This window comes from Anneissia japonica, unplaced genomic scaffold (assembly GCF_011630105.1).
Source record: "Anneissia japonica isolate Jap-2015-1 unplaced genomic scaffold, ASM1163010v1 scaffold7587_len162328_cov177, whole genome shotgun sequence".
Taxonomy (NCBI): domain Eukaryota; kingdom Metazoa; phylum Echinodermata; class Crinoidea; order Comatulida; family Comatulidae; genus Anneissia; species Anneissia japonica.
The window spans coordinates 78817-93400 of NW_022686739.1; the positions used below are offsets into that span (position 1 = coordinate 78817).

General features: G+C 32.9%; 1 protein-coding gene and 1 long non-coding RNA gene across 2 annotated transcripts in view; both read right to left on the reverse strand.

Moving 5' to 3' along the window:
• Positions 1–1771, reverse strand: part of LOC117117296 — a 2246-nt gene extending 475 nt beyond the window's left edge. The window contains exons 1-2 of the long non-coding RNA XR_004446881.1: positions 1149–1771; positions 123–323 (exon numbers count right to left, since the gene is read on the reverse strand). This is a non-coding gene — a long non-coding RNA (uncharacterized LOC117117296). The remainder of the gene's footprint in view (positions 1–122; positions 324–1148) is intronic.
• Positions 1772–2583: 812 nt separating this feature from the next.
• LOC117117303 (G-protein coupled receptor 183-like) lies at positions 2584–4222 on the reverse strand. The gene has a single exon (XM_033261565.1). The coding sequence runs from the start codon at positions 4195–4197 to the stop codon at positions 3211–3213; it is 987 nt and encodes a 328-aa protein (XP_033117456.1). The 5' UTR covers positions 4198–4222; the 3' UTR covers positions 2584–3210.
• Between the last annotated feature and the right edge of the window lie 10362 nt (positions 4223–14584).

Below are 14584 nucleotides of genomic sequence, written 5' to 3' on the forward strand. Positions count from 1 at the left end.
CTTTACATTACATGTTGATGTACCATTTATCTTTTGAAATATAAATCCTTTATTACAATACATAAACCTGCAGTATTTTCATTTAAAAGGTAAAACATAAACTTATTTAACAAATTACCTACCTGTTATGACAGTAATTCAGATGGGATCCAAACGCTCTTTCTCTACCGATGTTCCACATGTGCCTTGCTTTTCTTCCCTATCACTTCATGCATCGGAAACAATAACAAACAAATTTTGAATATGCCTCGTGCCCCATCGCTTATCTGAGAGATGGCTATGAGCTGGTCCTTTTCTATAAGTAAACCATTGCCAATGTCAATCTATTGGAAGATAGATAATTATTTACTATTTATTAGTAGACTTTCTTCCCACATTTGCGCATGCTATTAGTATTTGACTGTCAATGGACATCCATGTAAAATATTCACACCCCAGTTATTTATACCATATTTTTTGGTCAACAAAAATATAATTATGCTTGAAGTATTTCAAACTTTAATTACAGCATAATTGAAACTTCCTATGTATAGAATATGAGTATATTAAAAAGTTCCAGGTATTGATGTTTTTGGGCATGACTTGTGTGGTTGTCGAATTTAAAATACCAATTATTGAGGTCAGACAGTTGACAGTTATACAATCATTCATTTTGAAAAAGAGTGAAGTATATTGAACTGTGCAAAAAACAAGTCTCAATATTTTTGGTTGACACAAAATACAATAAATAAGTGATATTTAAAGAAAAAATGCATTTTATTTTTCAAATTTCCTGCCTTGGGCAGGACTTAGGCCTAGGCTAGGTACTGTGTTTTGTAGGCCTTAGGTTAAGGAAGAAGCCTAAGCCTAGGCTAGGCCTAGGTAGGCAAAAAAAAAACAACGATTTTTCTTTTGTGTCCCAACGCCCGTACCTGACCCGTTGCACTTTTTTTACTCAATTCTTATGTTTAGCCTAGGCCTAGGGCCTGGCCTAAACAGTACAGTATACGAACAGAAACACTGCCACTGCACTGACTGACGAACTGACTGAACTAAACTTGATACTTAGCTACAAAATTATATCTAGGCCTAGGCTAGAATAAGTAACTAGGCGTAATGTGAAAGGCGTACATTAATGGACAAAAGGAGATTATGTTTTCTTTACTTACCACAATACTGACTGTGCATAGGCCTAGAGACCTTGGCATGTTGCGCACTCTTCTTTTTTTCCAAATGGCAACAGAATAGTAGGCCTAGCGGCTATCCTAGGCTAGGTTGAGTTTCAACGGAAGAACGTCCATTTAACTAGTACATAGACATTGCTACAGGTATTAACCATTTCAATAAAATATCAGTTTGCGATTATTACCCCAATTATTACTGAACAAAAGGAGGACATCACAACAACAAAGGGTGCAGCAAGCGAGAGAGATGTCGATGAAGACCGTTCCGTTAGCTTTCAAATTTCACCACCCAGTTGAGGAATGTACCATGTTTAATAGAGGGGCGGAGAAACCATTTAAGACCAGTTGAGTTATAATTCTTATTAAATGCATTTATATAAAACCTTCTGTAATTAATCATTTGTTTTGTGTAGGAAAGTATATATAATATAGCATTTCATACAATAAATAATTTACTAAATCGTGCATCTCAACTCATAAATTGGACCCCTATCACGGCCTGATCCATTGTCTGGTTATTGAAAACAATGTCTCTCTCCCATCTGGAATGATGATTAAAGTAGTTAGGTTTTAAGTTACACTAACAAGTAACTTTAAAATGGTCACCATAATGGTGGTTTGTGGTTAATGGTTTTGTAAGATTAATTAAGTATTTGTTACAAATATGTGCATTAAATACATTTTTCATTTCAATTTTGAAATGTGGTGTAAGGCTAAGTATTTGCTGTTTTTAACATTTAATTAAATGTTTATAATTTAATGTATAATTTAACTTAAATGTTTAAATTAAATGCTTAATTTAATGTTTTTAACATTTTAACTTAAAATGTGAGCATGCTAATTGATACTGTAACTTATGCATCTGTTATACATTTCCAAACAGATATTCTATAGAATTCCTATACAACTTCTAAAGCAAATGTTATAGATGTCTATAGAATTTTCTATAGAATTTCTATACAGCTTCTAAAGAGAATGTTATAGATTTCTATAAAATTTTTCCAGAAATATGAAACATAATTATTTGCGACAAAATGATACACATATTAAACTCTATGCATTATTTAGTTACTCAACATCAGACCATGAGCCAAAAGCAATAGTTTTATTTATTATTTTTTTTATTATTATTATTTAATAATCATGTTTCATATTCAAAACCAAGCTTCTGCAATAACACATTTATTGAAAATCCACTGTAGGTTACCAATACATAAATTGTGCAACAAACTAATTTTCTATAGAGTGGAATACAACATTCTATAGAAAATATTAAAATTCTATAGAATGCGTAATCTCTATAAAACATTTCTATAGAATTTTTTTGCCTCTATAGAGTTACATAGAACTCTATATAAAGTTCTATAGAATTCTATAGAGCTCTATAGAACTTTTTTGTATGGGAGGTCACAGGTTGGAATCCCATCAAAGTTAAATATAGTGTTCAAAAAAAGGTAAATGCAGTGTTCAGATAAAGGACATATAGATACATCGTGTAGAATAGCTCTCAACGAATGTTGTCCTATAAATAAATAAATAAATAAATAAATAAATAAATAATAAAGGAATTGTGTAATAAAATGCCTCTGACGGGATTCGAATTCGAAATTTGTTCATTTATTTAAAGGACAACATTAGTTGAGAGGCTACACGGTATTATTATATATGTCTTCTACTTGAACACTGTATTTACCTTTCTTTCATTATATATATATATATATATATATTTTTTTATATATATATATATATATATATATATATATGTATATATATTATGTATGTATGTATGTTTGTATATATATGTATGTATATATAGGTGTATGTATGTAGGTATGCCTGCATAATGTGGTATTTTCGGTTTATTATCACTATAGAACCAGAATACAGTAGATTTCCCTTGTGACTCCCATATTAAAGGGACATTTTTTCGGCCACGAAACGAGGACATTACATCAACACTACGGCCAACCTCTATTTTAGGGGACACCCCTATTAGCAGAACACTTCTCTACTATTACTGTGTAATATATCAATATAATTAATTGTGTTACGACACTGTCTGTGTGAAAGTCTGTGTATTGTCATCTTGTGCTTGTGTAGGCCTACCCAAAATATCGTTGCGAATCTTCCGAATCCCGCGTTTAAATTCTGTAAAGGTAAAGCAATATATAAACGGATTGATACACAGATTCCCAACATTCAATAACACGGTGACTTCATGCAAGAGAACAGAGCTGAACTCAAAACATCTGCAAATATTGTACACAATGTACAACGTGAAATTTGGCGTGACTGTAACGAGAAATGCTATGGCCACGAGAACTAATGTCAGGATCATGCTTCGCTGTGGTTTTTTTAGTTGTCGGTTATTGCTGGAGCGCGATTCGTTGTTCGAATTTTGAATCTTTGCCATCTTGCGCAGGCTCAGCAAAATGCGTGCGTAGCAATATACTAACACAATGACGGGAATCATCCAGTACATGCTAAATATGAAGAAAGCAGATAACAGTGCGGTTGTGTTACTAGAGTAAAAGTATTTACATTCACCTTTGCTTTCTGGATTTACTTTAGCAATGACCATGACCGTGCAGGAAGAAAGGAATCCGAAAAGATGAGGAACAATTAGTGTGGCTATTTTCTTTCTGCTAACGCTCTTCTGCCGGTACATGACAGGATGAACGACAGCAACATAGCGCTCTATGGTAATCATTACGAGATTGTAAGAAGACGTCGCTGACATATACCAGTATAGAAACCTGCTCTTACAGAATACATTTCCCTTTGTACCTTCAGGGGCATCGTAGTTGTAGAAGACCAGGAACATACAACATCCCAACATATCAATCATTGTTTGATGAAGCAACAGGGCATGTGACAACGATTTCTTATAGGTTTTATTATAGATGAAGACAAACATTACAAGCAGATTGACAACGACTCCAACAATAGAAACCAGCCAGCGAGCAATGATCAACGTGACCGAGTCTTCAAGATCAGGAACTGATGTTGCCACTGGAGTAGTCATGTTGTCCATTGTCTGCAAAATTAAAAAAATATAATATGTATATTGTTTTACTATTCTTGACTTTTGAATATATATATATATATATATATATATATATATACACATATATATATATATATGTATGTATGTATGTATATATATATGTAACGATATGGTGTATATATATTGTTAAGTACTGTATCTTAGGCTGTAGCTTTTTAGTGGATTTTCATCTATAGTATAATTGCAGTTGCTGTCTAGCATTGTGGTTTTGTTTGAATTACTTACATACCATACTCAAAAACATCTAGATGAGTAGGTTCTGTGGTTGGAGTCAGTAACCTGGGTATTTGTGCTTGCATAGATCAGTGTAATTAGTATTGAGTTTTACAAGTGAGCAGTAGTATTAATAAATAGTGTATTTTATATTGGATTCCATATATCTTGTTGCTTGCTGTTTCATTTTGTTTGTAGCTGAAAAAACCTGGGTAAAAGATTATTATTATTATTGCTATTATTATTATTATTATTATTATTATTATTATTATTATTATTATTATTATTATTATTATTACATTATTAAGAAGACACAACAATAATTGTTACTTAACCAATATCCTGAGGCGCGTGGAACGGAGAGAGTAGAGAAAACAGTAGAACTTATACATACTGTTTGTGGTGCTGAACTAATAATAATAATTCAAATAATAAAACATTAAATAGTTAAACCGTTATTAAATTTTTAATTATTGGTCATGTTGTAACTTCAGCCGTTGTCTTTCAAACCATTTAAATTATCGTAGCAAAAAGTATAAAAACTAACTTGTGTTTTTAATGAAAGTTAATCACTTGTAAATTATAAATGCTTGAAAATGTGTAGTTCAATGGTTTGATTGAATGTGTGTGGAACCAGCTCGGGTTCCATTTCTGGTAGTTTTCCTTCGTTTGCATTTTAGCTGTTGCTTGTCAAGTTTGTAGGCTTACTCCAGGATCCAACCATTGTTTTTCAGTTTGCCTTTTAATTTATATACGGTATACAAAATAATACACGGATGCAAACGCCATAATACCTCAACTACTAAAAAGGTTTTAGTATAATATCTGTTTATAATGATGCAATAACGTATTACTGCAACTTCTACGCCAAAACCATTGAAATTTTATTAACTCCAATGGCAAAGCGATTGAAATTAAAGCATTCTTTAATGCTTAATATTACCCATTATAGCATTACAACACACCACTTCAAAAGGTAAATCAGCCAACATTTGAAGATTTTCCACAACATAACCAGAAAGCCAATAATATTTAACGCATTTCAAAAGTATATGCGCATATATTGTAATCTGACTGTATATAAACGATTGCAGATTTGATGGTAACGGAAGATATATATACTGAAGATGATTATACAGGAAAACTTACTAAAATTTAAAAATGCAACGAGCTTGCATTATTAAGAAATCAATGGGTTTTTCTAATTGCGTCAGAAAAGGGACGCAACACTACATTTATTAACCAAATTTACAACAGAAACAGCAGCAGAGTGACTAATTTTTATCAGCATGAAGAATGGAATGTTTAAAGAAGCTGTGTTCAATAGTGAAGAATAGTAATGAAACAAATAACTAATGAAAATGATAGGTTATAGGTTCGCACGTAAACCCCTAAATGGTTGTAAGAATAATGCGAGCCGAAATCATTCATTGATCAAAATAATCTAATAAGAAAACCAAATTGACAAAAAGCAAAATAACAGAATGAATATTGATACTGAAGATAGTATAACTTGCATAATCAGGAATCTTCTGTCATTTTATTTGTTTAAATTATAACATTTTGTGAAGCATTAAACAGAAAATAGAGCAGTAGGGTGTCCAATTCCAGATATGAGAAAAACACTTGTACAACTTGATCCCTCACAAAACATGGAAAGACGCCACCACTGCAAATCATTGGATTTTGATCAGGAGGTTCAGCTGGGATAATATTGATGTTGTTTGTCAAGAAATTCATGCGTAAAAGCTATCAATTACTATGATGAGAATAATATTCTTAAATTTTGATTAATCTACAAGCAGCTTGCACGCGAGTACCATCCAGATGCATCCAACAAACATTGTGCAATCGGATGATACTACCAGAAAATGTAAAAATATCCGTAAAAAACACGCTTCTGATTTAAAACAAATATTGCACTCGCATATCGAAACTTGTTAAATTTGATAAAGTGCCGCTTATTGATGTAGAAAGATCAATACTTTATACATTTTTTCGCGACATAATAACGCTACTCCATAAGCCACGTTATGAGACTTAGTTTATATGGAGCATCACATGTTCTTGTTTGGTATGTGAAGTGACTGCCACTTACCTAATAGAACCAGAACAGTGTCGTTAAGACGCTATTGATCCTTGGTCGTGTGCCTAATGGAATGACTAAAATGATTATATTTTTGTTATTAACATGCGGATACAAACCTACAGTACTAGTGGCGTAGCTAGATGATGATGGGCCTTAGTGCAAGAATAATTGCCGGGCCTTTAGATTTGAAGCCTCAATCACGGTTCTTAGGCCTAGTCTATGACTGGTACCGAGACAGGTACAACAAATACTAATGGTAATGGTAATGGTGGGATATTTGTAGTGCGCCTTCCACAATAAAATCGTCTCAAGGCGCCGAAGAAAAAATAGGACCATAAATTATAAAAAATAAAATAATATTATATCTTAAATTAATTAGCCAATATTAATCAGAATATTTTTTTAAATATTTATAATAAGTTAAATAAATAAAAATAAATAAATAAATAAAGTAAATAAATAAATTAATAAGTAAACAAATATAAAATTAAATAATAAATAAATAAATAAATAAGTAAAAAAAAGAAGCCTTCAAAAACAGGCAGACCAGGGAAGGAAAAAACCAAGCTGCAGCACGAAAAAGAGCACTCCTGACAGTTGTTGAGACGGCGACACCACCACTACCGCGTACACGCAGGTACTCCGGCGACAGTATGCTGGGCTCCGGTACTATAGTCTCAAAATAAGAAAAAAATCACTAAACTTTATATATTGACACATTTAGAGCAAGGAACTTTTTATCACATTTCTACTGCTGTTTGTCAAGGGCGAGCTTTTGTTAGACTACATAATAATAATAATAATAATAATAATAATAATAATAATAATAATAATAATAATAATAATAATAATAATAATAATAATAATAACAATAATATAATAATAATAATAATAATAATAAAATTAATAATAATAATAATAATAATAATAATAATAATGATAATAATAATAATATTTGGCCTAATAATAATAATAATAATAATAATAATATTTTAACTGAAATTGCAAAAAGAATTTTGAACCAGGTAAAATAATCTGTCTTTGTTTGGAAGTAGTTTGATGTGTTTAAGTATATTCATAGTTTGTTGTTTTGGTTGTATCTTTTTAAGTCGTTTTCTGTTCTCTCCTCTTATTGATTTGATTGAATTTTTGTATTTTGAGAATTTGTCCAATTTTTTCTTAGTTGTTATTTTAATTATTCTGGTATATGTATGAATAACTTAATCATAATGAATCATGAATAAATTGAAATTGAAATTAATTGAAATTGAAAATTGAATTTTGAAATTTGAAATTTGAGCAATAAGCCAGAATTTTCTCCCCAACTCATGAGAGTTAATATCGGTAAGGCATAGAAGTGCGTGTGTTACTTCGATAAACCAATCTTGTCCAGTCTTGTCTTAACCATTGGATGGAATTTCTTTGTCTTCGTTTTTCATGCACTCTCATAGGATTCTAATTCATTTATTAACATTGCATCATGAAGCAATATAAAATGCAGAACATATATAACTACTATTTTAGTTACATTTCTGCTGATTTCATATTATAAATGAATATATTTCCCTTGAAAATTATTGCTAGAAATAAATTATAATTCTACTGTAACTAATTATGTCAATAAAAATAAAATTATGAAGAATTGTATGTCATCGTTATAATATAAAAAAAACGCCAAAAAACCCTATTAATGGGACAATTTCACGTTTTTTTGTTAGTGTCCCCAGAATAGAGGTACCCTATTCAGGGGACACCCCTATTAAGGTGACCCTTTTCCACCCGAAGGTGTCCACTTAATAGGGGTTTTACTGTATTATGGTGATCCTGTATTTTAGCTCATCAATCTTAGCCACAGTTTCAATTCATTATTTTTTTCATAAATATCTGCTATTAAAAATATTAAATATTGTGACCAATAAGTGAGCTGGAATCTTTATTAATAATTGACTGTTTTTACATTGATTATTTATGTATAACTTCTTATTTAATTAAAGATAAAATGCTGCTTATTAAAACGTTGTAACGATATGAAATATCTGCATAGGCACCCCAGTCACGAGAAAATAAATGCAATCAACTTACCGTACTACACTTCATTCAATATTGATCGTTTCAGACTGAAGCAACATGCTCATTGAATTGTAAATATTGAGGACCTTCCAGTGATCGTAGTATTATGCTTAAGTATTAAAAAACAATATAATTTTTTTTTTTATCGTCATGGGCCTAATACTTTGCAATACAATGAGAAAAAAAACAGCTGCGTGTTGCTCGTTTAGTAATAAACGTTAAGTAGCATGATTAAATAACTCCATAACTATATTGTTCTGCAAATTTTCATACAATTTTTCCAGGTTAATGCTTAATTTCTATGTTAATGTAATTTTTTACCGTACCTAAAATATTGGATCTACACACTTAAAATGTCAAATAAACTGATCAAAATATTAAAGTCTACTACACACTTCTCGAAAGTAGAAGTAATGATCAACCCATTATTCTATACATTGTGAGTTTTTATGTTACATTTTTCTGTAGCAACATTTTGAAATAAACGGAACATGTCCATCAGTCTTAACTTCCTAAAATGGACCCACGGAACTCTCTTATTGCATAACTGTATAATCATTAGTTGAGGAAATTCGTAAAATGAAATGTCTTTAGCCGTTTGGTCGGATTGATTGATTCGTAAGAAATCAGACTTGATCAAGAATAATACCTCCATGATCAGACAATGCACACATTCCTGATATCTCGCGGTCCAAATATATATTAAATTCGCGGTCCGTTTTTAGATTGCAGCCCGTGTTTTGACCGCGGTCCGTGGGTCACCAGAGCGCTAATAAAGTCATATGGCCTCATTTTTTATGCATCTGTGTCTAGATTACGCTCTTGTACCCAAAAGTGTGAAGCTTTGGTAGTTAATTTCTTTAGATGCTTGTCTCTTCATTCTTTTCTGCCCATTTTGGCTTTGTATCAGATTTGGGACACTTTACTGAGGCAAAAAATAAATTATTGGAGGGATATAAGCTCCGATACGATTACAGTAACGCATTTCGTTTGTTACGAAAGAGTACGCTTTCGATTGTATACCTTGGCGTGTTACGCTGCATTTAAGCGGCCCAACGCGGCAAGAAGGGCCTCTGTGGTCTCAGCAGCTGGTTAAAAATTAAGAAAGAAAATTGGTGGCAAGTAAAATGTAAACAATTATAAACACATACGGTACCAACAATTTTCACCTCTAAACCTCAATAATATTGAAGAGCTTGCTGGCTTAGTTTTTATTAGGTTGGAAATTATCTTGTTTAAAGCCTCTATTGAACGGGCCCCTAATAATAACCCCGGGCCCCAGTGCTTTGCACCGGCTGCACTGTCCATCCCTACGCCACTGCACTAGTAAAGTAGGCCCATGGTACACTATCATTATTTTAAAGTAAAACGACAATCTGTTTTAGGAGTTGCTGTTTTTTTGTTCTATATAGCATTAAATTTTTATACTGATATTAAGCTTTGTCTACACTATCAAATTTTATGTGACAAAACAATGTGATGTGCCCATATATGGGTACGATGACGTCATACCGCATATGCCTATTATCAAATTGTATCAAAAAAGCTGAACTCTTATGTTCCATCACATTTTATGTGACGTATTTTTGATGAAATTTGATAGTGTAGACAAGGATTTATTTATTTTATATAACTATTGTTTTAGGCCTACATACTTATGAACGTTTTTGTGTATATGCATATTACTTATTACTTTCAGTTGTGATTCGCCATGTATGCGAAACGACCTGGGTTTGAGTCTCGGTGGAGGGATAATTGTTTCTTTCTTTGTCATATTCTTCTTCTGTTACGTTTCAATATATACCTATAAAAATCGGACAGAAAACGGAATAGATTTTAACACTAATTTATTCACACTTTCCCTTAGGTCTTTATCAGCGTGATTGATATTCAATGTCTGTATATCAATCATACTAATGAAGACTTGAGGGCAGCTATAAGTAAAAATAATGAGAGTTCTACAACGCCTACTCTTTGATTTCACTTTACATACAATTATGAACATACTTCTTCATTATAATTATATAGGCTATATTCGGATGAATTTTAACCAAAATGCTGTAGTTAGAGTCAGCTCAAGAAAATGTTCCAAAAGTTAATTGGAATCTAGGGACATTCATTAAAATTAAAGAAATCCCGAGCTAAGACTAATTTGGGAGTAAATAATTTTAGTGCGAGAGCAATTAATGACAGGAATAGTTTATTGGAAGAAGCTATGGATTCGCAGACATTTATTAAATGTAAATTCAGGCTGGAAGAAACACTGGCAGAATCACAATCAAAACTTTAAACCGTATGCAAGAAACTCAAACAGAGAGGTGAATAAGCATTAGGCCTAATACTCTAGCTTAAAGATTAAGGTAAATCAAAGTAGGCCTAAATAACTGTAATACTAATATGTCTATACCGTAATTTAGAAAATAGATAACATTTTTGTACAGCAACAAACTGGTCAACCAATCAAGGTGGAAAACGTTTCTGAAAACATATTACTAGTAATATATTTTAATTTGAAAATTAATTCAACACTAGCTGTTGCAGGTGCGAATGCCTGGAATGAACACTTATCTAATACCGAAGTGTCTAATAAGAATGTATAATACATACTCCAAGTATTGAAATACACGCCATCGTGTCTAATACAATCAATTGTTACAAATAACCCACGTAGTTGTTACCAAATATACTGTACACAGTACCGTGCCTTAATCTATTACTCTAGACTTTACATTTCCTATTTCGTCGATGTTATAGCATGTGTAGTGGATGGGCCAGCTCTTATACGCTGTACCGTTCTTCTATAGCAATGTTGTATGGTTCGTTATATGGTGTAACGATGCCTCTTAAGCAGGAGTATATTGCCTCGTTTATGTGATTTCTTTTGTATACTTGTTGTATAGCGCCTTTCTTTTCAGTTACGAAGCGCTGAGGTTCTTTTTCTCTGGTCATTGGGTCCACATGCTAAGTGTTGCTGCTGGTAATCAGCGCAGGAGCAGGCAACCCCACCAGGTTCCCATTTATACTCCTGGGTGGAGAGAATGCAATGCAGTTAAAGTGTCTTGCTCAACGACACATGCGAAATGCACAGCGAGGGATTGAAACCCCGACCTCGAGGTTGGGAAACCTAACCGTTCCCGCTGAGCAAAACCGCTGTATGTTTTCATTAATATACTTATATGTTATATGTTAATTAATGTCCTTTAAATGAATGTACACAACCAAGGTTTTGTATTGAGTCACTAACACTTGTATCTGACATACCGGTAGTTCCATAAGGCCACCCTTCGTCAAGCTTGATTGTTTCGCGAAGGGACATCCTTTGGACATCATTAGAGAACACAGTTTATTGTTTTCAATATAACTAGTTAAGCTTAGCTCTTTGTTCGGTTTACATACACCATGACAACGTCCATGGCAACAGCTGCACCGACAATACTCAACAGTCATGTGACTATGGGTATGCAGTTTTGTATGTGTATGTATGTATGTACTTATGTGCGTTTGTATGGTGTTTAGTTTGTATAATTTGTTCATGTGTGTTAGCTTGCGTCACTTTATTTTGCCGTAAGCTTTTAGCTTAAGATTGCATTTAAGTTTTTACATGACTTAACAGTTTCTTTTTATTTACTTTACCTTGATGTCCCGTTTGGAAAATTTGAATTGTTTTTTTCTTAGCTTAATTTTTTTGTAAACTTTACTGTATTGTTTTGGACGCACCTTCTATTAAGAAGTGTGCCACTGATAGAAAAGTGCAGTTCCTAATAAATTATCATTATTATTATTGGAATCAGCTCATACTCGACGAGAGTACTGATTAATTCCCAATCATAAACAACAGGAAAAGACAATCCATGATACGGTTAACGAAACAATATATATTATATAACACAGCGTAATAGCAAATAAGCTATAAAAATAAGCCAAACAGTAAAACTAACCTAGAATATTAGATATTATTTTATTATTATTATTATAGTATTAGATATTGAAGTGGTATAGGCCTATTCAACAAGAGGTGTAAGAGTGACAGACGTAATAATTTTAGCAGGTGTGATGTTGAAGACTATGGAGCTAAACATTATACATAGCACCATAGAAACTTGCCATCACAAAACTGGCATTAGTGACCAAAGAAAAAAATGACTTTTAATATATTCTTATTCTTCACATTAAAAGCTGATGGGTCATTTACTGGAATCGACTTACTATTGTCAAATTTATGAGTAAAAGTATTACGGCTTCTTTGTACTAAAGTATACAATACTGCTACAATCTTGTGCTAATTATTCAGTTTAACAATTAGCGACAGTGCGCTCGTTTTGGAATGGCAAGCCTCTAAATATATTTTTTTTAAAAGATACCGGCAGACGGAACGAATATTTTCAAAATCTTGATTAACACATTTGATGGTATAGAAGGTATAACGAATAAATGATCAGTCACAAAACATAAAATGAAATTACTGAGAAAAACATGAAAGTTAGACTTATAAAAACAAATAACTAAATAACTTTTCACAACATCTTAATTAGAAAACTCTATCTTCAGATACTATTGTGCAGGGGTGGTGCCAGCGGGAGGGGGTGGGGGAAGATCCCTCTTCGGGGAGAGCTGGCCCCACTGTTAAAAACCGCAATTAGTCGGGGAGAAAAAAAAATTATATGTATTTTGTACATATTAGTCAACAAAAATCAATTAAATAAGCCTTTGAAATCCTTAAATTGTCAAAATTTTCGGGGACTTCACCCCTTGGACCACTTTCGGAACATTTTAAGCGCCACTCGACCACGCCCACTTTGATCTCGTCAGGGAAATCTTCCCCTCGTCAGGGACATCAGCCCCCCGTCGGGGACCACGGCTCTCCCCCTCCCCCGTCGGGCAAATCCTGGCGCCAACCCTGCTATTAAATACTCTATTTGCACCTTTTGTGGTTAAGTAAATGGTAAAGGAAACAAAAAGAAAAGAATGAAAGGCGAGGGATAACGGAGAAGGATGGAAAAGATACAAACTATAAACAGCCACATAATATGTTGTAAAACAACGAACAGAATGGAGAAAATCTGTACAGATTTCGTTTGCATCATATGCTTTTTGGGATACTTGTAATTAATAAAATAATTGACAATTTTGTAAAACAATATAATAATAATAATAATAATAATAATAATTCTTTATTTGTCCTCGTATATGTATGCCTACACACTGGGAAATTCGGGCTGGGTCCCCGGGGACCCGCGGCTGCCATAGCTCGGCGCCAACTACCCCACTTACTCTACAACATCAAACGGATACAGACTGATACATACATGGTCCTTAACTCGCCTAACTCTCCTGAGAGGGTTATTCGAGGAGCTGAGCGTTTTGTTATTAAGACCCGAATTCAATACTCGATGCAGAGCCGGGTATTGAACCCAGGCCCTGGCGTGCAAGAGGCAGGAACCATACCAATTAGCCAAATGCTCAGCTCATATATGTGTTAAACGGACAGAAAAGGACACTGACATGTTGATTATTTTTATTATTGATGATAACATATTTTAGTATATTTGAAGAATCTTTGTATGTGTATTAAATAATAATACAATGTGTATAGTACTACTGTTTATTTTCCTGATACAGAAGACTTGTATAAACAGCGTCTACATAAAGAGTTCAAAGGTTTAGGATAGTGTCATGATGAAGAACCATATTAATTAGGCCAACACAGTTAATGATTACGTTACGTGTAACTTTTAAAACTTATGTTAGTCAGTCAAAAACTGTGTTTATTTTTATTATAGACTAATCCTAAATCTGGGGTTCTTTGCTAATCATCGCTCACCTCATGCATTTTGTTGGTAAAATAGTAATGACAGGCTAAAATAAACAGTTAGGCATCCAACGTATTAAATTATTGATTTGAAACTCATAATAGAGGACAGAATACCACTTGGTAACATTTTACGATAATAGAAATAAGAATATACCATAAACAAATTTGAC